The sequence below is a fragment of the Corythoichthys intestinalis genome, chromosome 9 (assembly GCF_030265065.1).
Source record: "Corythoichthys intestinalis isolate RoL2023-P3 chromosome 9, ASM3026506v1, whole genome shotgun sequence".
NCBI classification, from domain to species: Eukaryota; Metazoa; Chordata; class Actinopteri; order Syngnathiformes; family Syngnathidae; genus Corythoichthys; species Corythoichthys intestinalis.
Genome location: NC_080403.1, coordinates 22,385,467 through 22,398,593, shown reverse-complemented (window position 1 = coordinate 22,398,593; position 13,127 = coordinate 22,385,467). Strand labels below are relative to the sequence as shown.

Below are 13,127 nucleotides of genomic sequence, written 5' to 3'. Positions count from 1 at the left end.
CTCCAGTTCTAGCCCTTAAGATTTAAGGTGCATCATCATCCCATCGCTGTCAAATAAGCCACATGCATACATTAGTGAGTCGAGAAAAGCAGTTTTAAAAAATTCTTGATTTTACATTTTTTAAGTAACAACCCTTCAATTTATTTATATTTTCCTAGCCTTCGATTTAATTACAAATGCATGCATAATTCATAATATTTTCTACTTCCCAAAAACCTGAATAATATTTATATCCTTGGATTTTTGCTGTTTAATTTGATAATTATTGATTTTAAAATTACTGTATTATGTCATCACTTTTTTTGTGTAAATTATCAGTGTAATTCTCAAGAAATGAAGGTGATTGTTAGATTCTATTTTCAAAAAATTATGCAGATTGAATTTAGCTATTAATTTTTAAAGAATATTTTTACAATATCATTTGATTGATGCTGTTTACTTAAATTTACAAAAACTTTGTTTTCACTTATTTTTTAATAATCAATATAATTCACTAGAAACGAATGTAATCGTTTATTAAAATTTATTCATTAACAATCTAATACAGACTGGATTTAATTAATGTAATTTAAAAATTTATTTTGAATAATACTCTTAGAATATCCTTTGACAAACACTGTTTATTTTAATGTTTATTCACTTAACATCGTTCATGTCATCACTTTTTTTTAAATAAGCAGTCTAGTTTTTGTAAACATAATGTATATACAATCATTATTAGTTTTTCCATTTCATCCGCCAAAAGTATTTTTTGTCCATCAAACCAAAAACACCCCCCTCCCCCAAAACATCAATGTTTTTCTTCGCAAATTCAAAATTTGCAGTATTTTGGTTTTTATTTTTTTAAATTACCCATAATTTTAAAACAGAAAACACATAATTAAATTTTTAAAAAAGAGCAAAAAAGATACAGGTAATTAATTAAAGAAATATAAAAGAAAACCAAAACGCGTAAATCAGATGTCTGTAACCTCTCTGCATACAGGCTACAAAGTACTTAGAAGTATATGCATATTAACATATTATTAGTATGTCCTGTTGTACTTAATAGAAAAAGAAGAACATTTATATTGATATACTCTTAGAGGATTAAAAAAAGATTAGAAGTTAAAAAAGATAGCCAAAGATTTAAAAGGTGTAAATCCTTTCAGCTGGAACCAAAAGCAGGAGTTGGAGCTGGAGCAACTGCACGGCGACTACGAGCATCTGCGCATTCAACAGCATCAAAAAAACAGACAGCTGGAGGAACTGACGTAAGTATTGAAAGGAAATTACCAGTTAATACAAAATTTTCCGTGCATATCTATCACATAAACATACCTAAGTTCTCCAAAAGCACCCTGAAGCCAACAGAAAGTTGTCCATTTTGGTTTGTGAAAGCCATTAATTCCAGGGTGGTCATTACAGTGGACATGTATTCTAAAGTTATCATTAACTTTACTCATTCACTTCTAGATCAGATCGTAGAGCATGTGTTGTGGCAGTTAATAAAAGAGGGAAATTGATAGTGAAAGTAAGTACCTATAGACGGGAATAGACGTCCAATCCATTTCAACTGCGAATTTAATCGCTTCCAGCCACTACCAGTTTAAATGGATTAGACGTCTATTGCCGTCAATGGCAGGCAAGACGTTAAGCTATTTGAGGTCACAAGAGATTCATGAAACAAGACAAATTATTGTTATTCTTAGTTTATTAGTTTTAAAAAAAATGTATTTTCCGAAGTATTATTTTTTTTTTTTTTAATTAAACTAATTTTATTTTATTAAGAATTATTTATACGCACTGTGATTACTCCTGGCTTTTTTATTTACTTAAAAAATAATAATAATAATAATAATTATCAATTATTTTACTCATTACTATTATAATTATACCAATTAGAAACACTAGGGAACTTTTCAACCTCTATAAAAATATTTTCATAACATTTGTGATGATATGTCGACTGACAAGTAGTTGAATGACACCTCTGTTATGGCTTGAGGGGGTCTGTATCGCTTTCACCTGCACTACTTAACTTTGAGGAGGGTGGCAGGAACCCTGCAAAAATGGCTGAGCGAAAAAAGAGACGAAATGATTTGTCCGAGGAGACAAAAAAAAAAAAAAAAGGAAAAGTGGAGGCTATTAGGATAAAAGGATTCTCCAGAATAAAAAAAAAATTCTCCATCCTTCACACCGCTGGAAACAGAAATGCCGTTCAATCCAAATGCAGGCGACTGGGAGATCAGGATTTTATGACACTGTGCGCTGGTCCTCATGAGAAAGGCAGTCTTCCTTAAAGCAAAACACTACCACACTTGTCTACCTGCGTCGCTAAAATCGACCAAAACTGAAAGTTCCCTAGTGTTGCTTTGAACCGCCCCCCCGTCCCCAAAATCGACCCTTCAATTAATTCATTAATTTTATTTAAAGTTACTCATATATATTTTTATTGCCCATTGCAAAATGACAACACTAATACTACAATTGGTTGTTAAATGGGGAGGCCACATAATATTGTCCCGTGGGCCACGATTGGCATCTGGGCCACAAGTTTGGAACCCCTGTCTTATATGAATTTAATAAAAACATTTAAGAAAAAAAAAAATTGTGCATGAGGGGTCAAATAGCATTTTGAAGGTTCATACAGGGGAGGCGTTTTTATTGCTGCTTGCAGTTTTGATTATTACAGTGGTCGTAGTTCAGTGTGGTATAAAACGACTCCCTTATCCAGCCAAACAATAAAATGTAACGGCACCACTTTAACAATAAACCTACCCTTGACAAGCAGTTGAATAATCATGTTTATAATGTTGTAAAAAATTAATAACAGTTGTAAATGGTTTCTTACCTCTCGCCATCCATTTATCCATATTGTAGAGTAGAAACCACTGTTCATTATGACACATGCCAACGATGTTTGACATGTACTTAATGAAATATCCACTATTCCAGACACGCTCCTGATGCAATCAGTCGTTTAGCCTAATATTTCATCTCTGTGAAGTCTGGGATTTTTCCCCATGCGCATGTCAGCTGCCAAATAGGCTGTGAACTGACCTTTGCAGCACATTGCATCACAGAGCAGATTTTTCATTTAAAAAAAAAAAAAAAAAAAAAAAAGCGAAGAAAAAAAAATCAATGTTCCACACACCAAGTTGAATTGGAAGTTGACTTTAATTCTCCGTCTTCCGGGCAATGTTCAGATTTCTTCACGAGAGAGACGAGCAGTCCAAGCAGGACCTCAAGGGTCTTGAAGAGACCGTGGTAAGTTGCTACTGTTATCACTTCTGCAGTTATAAGCTGAAACTGCACTCCAATTCTGTTTCTGTTGTAGGCCCGAGAACTGCACACCCTACACAACCTACGCAAGTTTTTTGTCCAAGACCTCACCATTCGGGTTAGGAAGGTGAGCTGCACAATTGATATTTTCTAAAATGTCTTGCTCATATTGTACAAAGAAGCTTCCCCATACTGCAGTTTCAATGGTTAGGAAAAAAATCACATAAAGCAAAAAATAAAATAAAAAAATAAATAAACACACTGGTACAGTGTCATTTTGTAAATGCCTGAGCTGGGCAGTATGGACCAAAGTCATATCCCGATATATTATTTAAGGTGAATATCACGATACGATATGTTCAGTCAAAATTGAAACATAACTGCTATATAAGAAAAAAAAACTTACTTAAAATTTTTACTTTAAATCAAAGCTCCGTAATGTGCGCATTAGAAATACAGGGTGATTAAAAAAGAACGTGCCAAAATCGTCACGCATTTATTCATTTTAAAATCATTGTAATAAACGGAATTATTAATCAATTAATTTAATTAATTAACTAATAATTTAATAAGAATTAAAAGTCTTTTTAACAAGTAAGTAATTTTAACAAATTAAAAGTCATATTGGCTTGATGTTGTTCGTGCCGCTGGTGGTGGTCACATTGAGCACTTGAAAAGCATGAAATAAAAACTTAGTTATATATAATACTTGTATCCATCTAATAATTAATTTTTTTTTATTTTAATTTTTTTAAATAAATATTCCGCACTGGTTTTGGCACATTCTTTTTGTATCACCCTGTATATCGAAATATAGGATGTCAAATACCCATTTCACGTTTTAAAATATGTTGATATAAATTTTATATTGACATATCGCCTAGCCCTAGTACACTCTAGAAAGAAGAATTAAAAGGAACAAAGGAACGATTTACAGTAGAAAGGATCGTGGTAGTAAGGATAAATGAAGGAAAGAAGGAAAGAAGGATGCATGGATGGAAGTTAGGTAGGAAGAAGGAAATGAAAGACAAGTAAGTAAGGAAGGCAGGAAGGAAGATAGGAGGAATTTATGGAGAGAAGCAAGGAAGAATGGAGGAATTGATAGAAGGAGGAATTGATGGAAAGAAGCAAGGAAAAAAGGAGGGAACAAAGAATAGAATATAGAATCAGACAGAAGGAAGGGTGGATAAAGGAAATGTGAAAGTAAGACCGCATGGGGGAGAAAAAATGGTATATAGGAAGTATTTGAATTATGGCTGTTCCAAACTAGCGGCAGCCTAGTGCGAATGATTCAGCGGTAACCTATTCATTGTGTGTGTGGGAGGGGACTTCTCGGCAAAAGAGAGCAGCGACGTCGTTTTGGACGGAACAGAAAGTCTTGAGTGAATTTTCACCGAACAAAATAGAGAATGTTCTATTTTCATAGCACTGCCGCGCTGACATCCAGAACGCATCCAATAGCAGAGGGGCAGGCGTACTTATTGTATATCTGTGCTATCAGGCTGTTTTGGCGGACAGATATTTGTAAATCACAACCGACAAAACCTTGATAAATGTGCTTTTTTAAAGTTTTGCGAGCTCTGAGACACTTGAAAAATGACTTTCATACCTCTCCTTGCTCAGCTAAATGGTACCCCGATGTGCGTTTGTGTGGAAATGTAGTTCATGAACAACAATAAAAACTATTTAAGTCCTCATCGAAACTAGTAAAACTCTTTCAACGGCTATTATAATGCCCTCCACTCCTTGAAATAGGAAGTGTTGTTGTTGTTGTGGTTGTGCAACAATGAAAAATAAACGCATTGGTGCTTGGGACAATAAAAAATACGCTTGCCACTTTTCAATTTCTGACAGCGCCTGTGTCAGACTACGTGGCTCCTCACGTTTTGCGCTTGCCGTGGACCGCTCTTCACACTGGGCTGACGCTAGAGTGAAAAGGCCTTATGTTACGACGCGGTCAAGGGGAACCAGGAAGGAAGGCTTTTAGAAAGGCAGACATAAGGACGGGTGGATAAAGGAAATGAAACCATATGGGGGAATGAAGAATGGTATAAAGGAAGCGAGGTAGAAAGGTTGATGAAAGAAAAAAGGAAAAAATGAAGAATGCAAGCAAGCAAAGAAGGAACATGGGAATAATGGATGTACTGTAAGAAGATGCTAAAGTAGGAGTAAAACTATATAATTTAATGTAATATACAATTCAAATGGATTGGATCTTTTGCGCTTTTGCAGTCAATGAGTTGAAGAGACACGAAAACGGCATGAATAAGCCGCCCCGGACTTTAAGATGCAGCTGCCCTCACTGTATTATGGGATATTTACACCAAAAGATATTAACCGGTAACACTTAATTTGACAGCGGCATTATAAGACTGTCATAAGACCAAATGAAACACCATGAAGCTCTGAACCAGTTGGCTGCATTGCTTCAAGAAGCTTCATTTGGCCATCACTGCTTCCTTGGGGGAGCGAGTCAATCTCTTCTGCCACCTGCTGTCAACACTGTTGTCGTCCAACATGCCTCTTAGCATGCACTGCGGCGCTACAGACAAAATTCAACGTTCAGTCTCAATTATTTCTTTAGTTACTGTTCCAGTTGTTTCTTTAATTGCTCTTTATGGTATTTGGTAACACTATGTTTGACAGTGGCACTATAATTATGACATTACACTGCCATGAGCATTAATTAATGCTTATAACATATGTCATTTAGTGTCATCAGGGAAATTATCTCACTTTTGAATGGATGTAAAAAATCCAAACAGGACATAAATGCAGTTAGTGACATAATTTGCCTGATGACAATTTAATGACATCTGTCATATGCAGTCAGTAATGCCCATGATAGTGTCGTGTCATAACTATGACGGTCTTATGACAGTCTTATGATGCTGCTGTCAAATAAAGTGTTGCCTATTAACTAATTGCCTGGCTCTGTCAGACTATTATCCCTGTATTTTTCAAACACTGAGAGAAATAGTCTGGGAACCATCCCATTAACGGCCTCTCGAGCAGGTACAAAATCAATCGACAAATCAGATTCGTTTATTTGCGTGACGTGTTCTTAACGAGCAACGTCACTCTTGCGCGTTGAAAGTCGTCCCCACAACACAAATGGTCAACGGGAGAGTCGAGAATCCACGGTAAAATCAGTTTTAAATTACCAAAAACACATCGACACGAGTCATTGAAAACATTCTTTCGCGCTAGCCATGTTGAATAAACTCCGCTCTCTTCGTATGTTTACTTCCGCGCGCAAGTCCCTCATCCTTCCCTCGTCAGTTTACTAACGTCACGTCTGCCCGTCGCTGATTGGTCCACTCCGCTGTCTGTTTGCTGTGGCTTGCTCCACCCTGGAAATTGTATCCGCTTGAATGGTGGCCAGACTCAATAGCTGGAACAGCGGTGAGTCTGGTGTACCAGGCAATTAACTAAGGGTGTAACGGTACATGTATTTGTATTGAACCGTTTCGGTGCGTGGTGCTCGGTTTGGAACGGAGGCGTACCGAACGAGTTTCTGACGTAATGTAACCCCTACTTTTCGAGGCTGTGAGTCGATCGGGTTAGTTTCTTTGTGTAGATTATATTTACTCCGTCTTCTCGACTATAATGAGGACCAACACGGTAGGACAGTATAACCCAGAAACGTCAACGGCGCGACAATGTGGCCGCCGCGAGAACGCAGTGAAACACAAATCAATCAGCCAATGCACACCAGTCGCAGTGCGGCCGCGTGTTAGACGCGTCCCAGAAGCGGCTCAACACGACGCATGCAGAAAAGAACGGCAGAGTTTATTATTTGACGCGAGACGCGACCCTCCTGCGTCAATACTACTACCGCTAGCTAGGATCAGGCAGACCGGAAATCACCCGTGTATAAATAAGGTGGATCCAGTCGATTTTCAAACTAATATGCAATCGTAACCCACTTTTTGACTCCATCAGATCTCTTGAGTGGTAGATCGGGGCATTGTTGACTTGTCTTTGTTGATTTACTGCTGTCTTCTCTGCTATAATCATAACCAACACGGCCCAGTGTTCAATACAAAACCCTCCTACCACAACAAAACAAGTAGGAACTAATATTCACATAGGAACTAAAGTTATACAACATAAAATATACAATATAAATGAATACTACATCACATTTGTAAAATATAAACACAAATAAAAAATATATAATATATATAAAATAAATAATAGCCCATTTAAATAAATAAATTGAAACGAGCTAAAACACCTATAATTAAATAATAAGAATAATACACAGATCCTGCTTACACAATTAAATTTATTAATTTCTGTGTGGCGCTTTAACTTGAGAAAATCCACCAATAAAGCTTTTGAAAACTGTTCATAAGAAAAAAAAAATGTTTCATTGAGGCATTGCATTTGTAAAATACATGTTAAAATCTTTGTCATTGGGATTGCTTTTCTCTTTAGCACAGGACTTGTTTTTTCTTCTTTCTTTCAGAAAGAAAGCTGACCAATACGCGGTGTCTGAAAGGCAAACTGTTGTTGGATTATCTTTAAATACCCGCTACTTTTTGAGCAGAATTCTAGCTTTGTATAGGCTAATGTTCCTATTGTTGAAAGCACAAGGTGTGTAATAAACAACTAGCTCATTTATATTTTGCATTTTGTTTTCTTATTGTACCGAAAATGAACCGAACCTTGACCTCAAAACCGAGGTACTTACCGAACCGAGATTTTGGTGTACCGTTACACCCCTACTATTAACCCAAATAAATCAACAAATACGCTGCACTGGACTATAAGCCGCGGATTCAAAATGAGGGGAAAAAGTAGCGGTTTACTATGTAAACTACTATCTCTACTATGTCAAAGTCAAAGCTAACTTGGCTTGAAAAGCCAATGAAATTCTTCAACAAATGTATTTGTGATATCTCAAAATCTTAAATTGTAATAAATAAATGAATAAATAAAGTAATACACCTCTCTGAAGTCACATGTTGTTGTTTTTATTGTTAGAGTGCCGAGATGGAGCGCAACAGCAGTGGCGGTTACATCACACAGAAACAAAAGATTTCCTTTCTGGAGAACAACCTTGACCAGCTGACCAAGGTGCACAAGCAGGTAATCCCACCCGCCACATAACGAGCAACAGTTCATGGGCACAGAGACACAATTACAAAGTCATTATCTGTCCTCCGCGCTGTAAAAAATGGGAACACAGCGCACCGTTTGTGCTGCACTGAAGCCTGAAACGACTCCTCTGAAAGAAAGAAAAAAAACAAGGCAAATAAATTAAAGTAAGTGCGGTGGGCAGCGTGCGTTGTTGTTGTTCTCCTTTGGGTGAAAGCATCTCTCAGGATCATCAATCATACGGCGCGGCGACTTCACTCGAGCGTCTCCTTGGGAAAATAAATAAATAAATTCATTAAATAAAAGAGACGAGCCCACTGGAGCACAGAGGGAAACCGTGGAAAATAGTCCCTTGGATTTTCTTGAACGGAAATTAATTCATCCTCACGCACACAAACATAGCTGGAGACTATTTTTCACTCAAAGAAAGTTGCGGAAATAATCCGACTTTAACCTTTGCCAAACTTTACACTAATAACTGCGGAAAAATCGAGTTTTCGTCACAAAAGCAGACCGCAACTTAGACTCTGATGCAGATTTTCCCAAAAATGTCAGTCCAACTTCAAACTACACCACTTGTGTTACGTTTGGCAGAAACAAATGCGATGGGGTTGTTCTTAACGACTGCTGCAGGGATCTAATCCTACAGTGACTTGCCTCTTGCTGATGCTGAAGGAATTCAGCACAAACTTGGTGGTCATAAATCAACAAACTGTAGGACTAAGCGAGATCTCTGCACTGCAGTTACACTAAACCGGCAAACAGCTTTCACAGACCAACCGGATGGAACACACACACTCTCACTTCTGAATGAAACGTGGGTTACCAAAGGCACTCTGGTTTCAACCCTTTCAGGTACAGTGATCACTATGTTGGAAATCTATTCAAAAGTTATCATTTGTGCAACTCATTCACTGCCAGCTCAGGTCACAAGGTATAGAAGGAGTCGGACATCCGGGCATTAATGACGTCACCAGCCACAACAAAGGGTCGCCATATTGAAAACGGGGCTAAAGACGAGTCACAAGCAGTTGCTATGTCTTGCAATGTCGTCTTATTTGCGGTCTTTTTTTCTGTCGGAACGACTAAAAGTTGCTGTGTTACGGGTTGTCACACAAGGAAGAGTTCGGAGCCGCATTTGAAGTTCTTCATTCTTCCTCGTGAGAAGAAAAGGAGAAACCAATGGCTGAAAGCAATTAATCGAGGAACAGTAAAAGAAGACGGTTCCGTGGACTATTCTGGCCCATGGGAACCTAAATCCAAGCACATTTACGTTTGCAGCCGACATTTTATTACTGGTGAGTAGGGATGAGAATCGAAATCCGATTCCAATTCCGAATCGTTTCCTAATGTTTCGAGGCCTCGACATCACAATGAAAAAGCCTTAACGATCCCTTTAACGAGTACTGAAGACGCATATTGCGTCGTGACTGTCTTGTTGTGCAGACGCATCAAACTAACATGGCGCCAAGAACCAACCGCTCCAAAGTTTGGCTACACTTCACCAGGAAAGAGGGTGAAAATGAAAGGTTTCGATGGTTTAGCATGAGCATTGCAGCCGTAAACATAACAATGACAGCACGTAGGTTCAAACGCTCGAAAGTGTCTCTTCACTTCACGAGGAAAAATTACAACAAAACGACTTGCAATCATTGCAAGGTGGAGATAACTGCATCGGGAGGGAATAGACTGCACTGTCCGCACCGAGACAGCTATACAGCTAGCTAAACTCCGAAATGACGATACAGAAGACATTGGTATAACTTGCTGACTTTATTCAACCATCACTTGAAGAGTGAAACTAAAAATAGAAATGAAACAAATCAATTTCGTCCCCAATAACAAACAGGTTTGCATCAACGTAAATCAACGATGATTAGCTGCTAATTCAGTAATAACAAAACGGTTAGCATGCGTTCGCTAGCATTAGCACATCGTTCCAACCACTGCATAACTAGATTTAAGTGTCCGATCGCGAGTGGAAACACACAACAACAACACAAAAGATGATACATACAGGCGTTGCCTCTGTAGATATTTTACAAACATTAAGAAAGAACGTAGGGTCGTAGCAGTGCTTCCCTCTCTCACTAACTCGCTCACTTGCTTGGATGCGGCATTTCTTCTTTTTCGCGTGTCTGTAAGCGTGCTCTTCTTCACGTGAGCGCGTTCTTCTTCGTGTGAGGAAGCGCAAGGGCGCCCCCACTTGAGCGTGAAAGCATCATAAAAACTAAAAGGCATGCATTTCAATATAATGGTAAATAATACGCTTTAACAGGGCTCCCAAACTACGGCCCGCGGGCCTGATACGGCCCGCCCCGACGTTTGGTCCGGCCCCCTGAACAATACCAGAGAGCATTTTGAATTTGTTTTTTTTTCTCAATAGTGTTATTTATTTTCCGGCCTTTTTCTGTGAAGAACTCAGAGAGGGTTATTTGGTTATTATCTGTTTGAATAATAGTGTTATTATTATTCATTATTATTATTTTTATTTTCTTTACTTTTGTTCCGTGAAATATCCAGAAAGGGTTATTTGATTGTGGCTTTCTGAAAAACAATAATTTTTTACATTTAGGCACTCCTGCAATCGTCACACTTTTTCTGTTACAAACTGACCCCGGCCCCTCATCAGAGAAGGGAAAAGTTATGTGGCCCTCACTGGAAAAAGTTTGGGGACCCCTGCAAGTTTAACACATATTGCCAACGGCAGACCAACGACCTATATGCCAATATATACCAGTATTTTCTATTTCTATTAGAAAAATATTTCAGTAAAATGTTACACATTCTTGTGCATTTGCCACTTATTGCCACAGTTAATATTGAGGCTTTGGGCCTCTTTTGACCTTGTTGTGAGCTTGTAAGGTTGTGACTTCTGATTAAACAAACTCAATGCCAATCAAAACCTTTGTTCTTCTTTTTCGCCAAATTAGAATCGATAAAGAATCTAATCATTAAGCAATATCGATAATGGAATCAGAATCGTAAAAATCCTATCAATTCCCATCCCTACTGGTGAGTAAATCGATTTTTTTGTTGTTGACCCAATTAGCTGCAAGGGTTCAATAGACTAGGCAGTGGTTATTACTACAGTAACCGGCAACTCGCAAAGCGTTATTTTTCTTTTGCCGTGAACTGCTCTGATTAGTCCATCGGTATATTATTGGCCTGGTGGGAATTGGTTATTTTGCTGTGACGTGTTCACGGCTAAATAACGCTTGGAGGCGAAATACCGGTTACGGCAGAAATAATCACTCTGTTTATACTACCAGTTTTCTTAGTTCCACACAGTACATATTCCATGTAATTGATAAAGGTCAACTTACTGGGTGACTTTATGAGGTAGTTGTAGATGTTTCCGAACTCCACTGCAGGCCATTCCTTTGGATTGTTCGTCCAGCTATCAGCTGCGACTTTGTATGCGCACATTTGCAAGCCAATACACGGTAATTTTAAATTGTATCGCCTCCTAGCGTCTGTCGGCAGTGACTCGTGATAATAGTAAGCCATGTTTAAGACATTTTTATGAAAAAAGACGCAAAACACACCTGTAATATATGAATTTCAGACGTTTGTTTTCGGAATGTTTAGCTGTGCGAGCCCCCTTCGCAAAATGGCGACACGTTGCTAAGCGAGGTGACGTCATCGTTACATCACGCCGACTTCCTCCATGTGTTGGTGTAGTTAGTAAAATAAGGAAATTGATGGTAAAAACACTTATTGACGTAAATAGACGTCCAAATCATTTGACTAAATGAATAAACTATCACGCCAAAAAATCTGTCTCGGTTTGTCAATTTTTCATAATCATATACAGTGACTCCCCTTTTCTCAATGAATAGTACAATATTATATATATTATATTATTTTTTCCTGCTCTCTTTAAACTTCTCTTGCAGTGTCATGATAATGAGCAATTATACTTACTGTATTTCATTATATTTTATTAGTACTCACCATGCCTGTATAAAAGTTGTTTTTTATTCACCCAGCAATACAAAGAGTGGTATTAGGTGTCCTTATATCACTACATCAGACTGAATAAGTTTGTTCATTGTTCTGATTTCTACCACAGTCCATTAAATATCTTTACAAGTGTCATGAACACGAAACTTGAACACAGAACAAAAGGGGACCCAAACGCAGACAGGCGAGACAAACCAACGTTGAAAAAAACTGAGATTTTGATACGGTACGGAATTCAGCCTACCGTGTGGAGTGGACTAAACCGTTTTTAGAGAAGGGAGAGAAAGATTCTAATATTTATATAGCACATTATTACCTGACTAAAATGAGAACTGAATAGATTTTACTTTGAATGAAGTCTATAGCTCCCAAAATACTGATTGTGTCCCAGCTTATGGGGGTGGGGGGTGGGGGGCAACTTAGTTGAGGAGGGGTACATGTTACCCCCGTAATATCTGCCCCTGCTTCCAACCCCTCCCAGTTAAAATGGATTGGATGCCTACTGCTGTCAATGGGAGGCAAAGAGTTAAGCAATGTGAGGTCACAAGACATATATAAAACAAAATAAAACAAATAAATAAATATAATTCCCAGAGCAAAATGCACAGGGTCAACACATATTTGAATTTGTCTTTCTTTTTATTGTTTTCAATTTATTAGAATGTTTTAATTTAATTTAATGATATATCGGTGTATATAAATATATGTGTATCTATGTATAAGTATTAGGGCTGTCAAACGATTAAAATTTTTAATCGCAGCTTAAAAATTAATTAATCGTAATTAATCAC

General features: G+C 37.7%; 1 protein-coding gene across 1 annotated transcript in view; it reads left to right on the top strand.

The window, feature by feature from the left end:
• kif5ab (kinesin family member 5A, b) overlaps positions 1-13,127 on the top strand; it is a 174,424-nt gene that overhangs the window by 134,648 nt on the left and 26,649 nt on the right. Inside the window, exons 20-23 of the mRNA XM_057845192.1 lie at positions 1,152-1,253; positions 3,189-3,249; positions 3,320-3,391; positions 8,257-8,361. Of these exons, the coding sequence (XP_057701175.1) occupies positions 1,152-1,253; positions 3,189-3,249; positions 3,320-3,391; positions 8,257-8,361 (340 nt within the window). The remainder of the gene's footprint in view (positions 1-1,151; positions 1,254-3,188; positions 3,250-3,319; positions 3,392-8,256; positions 8,362-13,127) is intronic.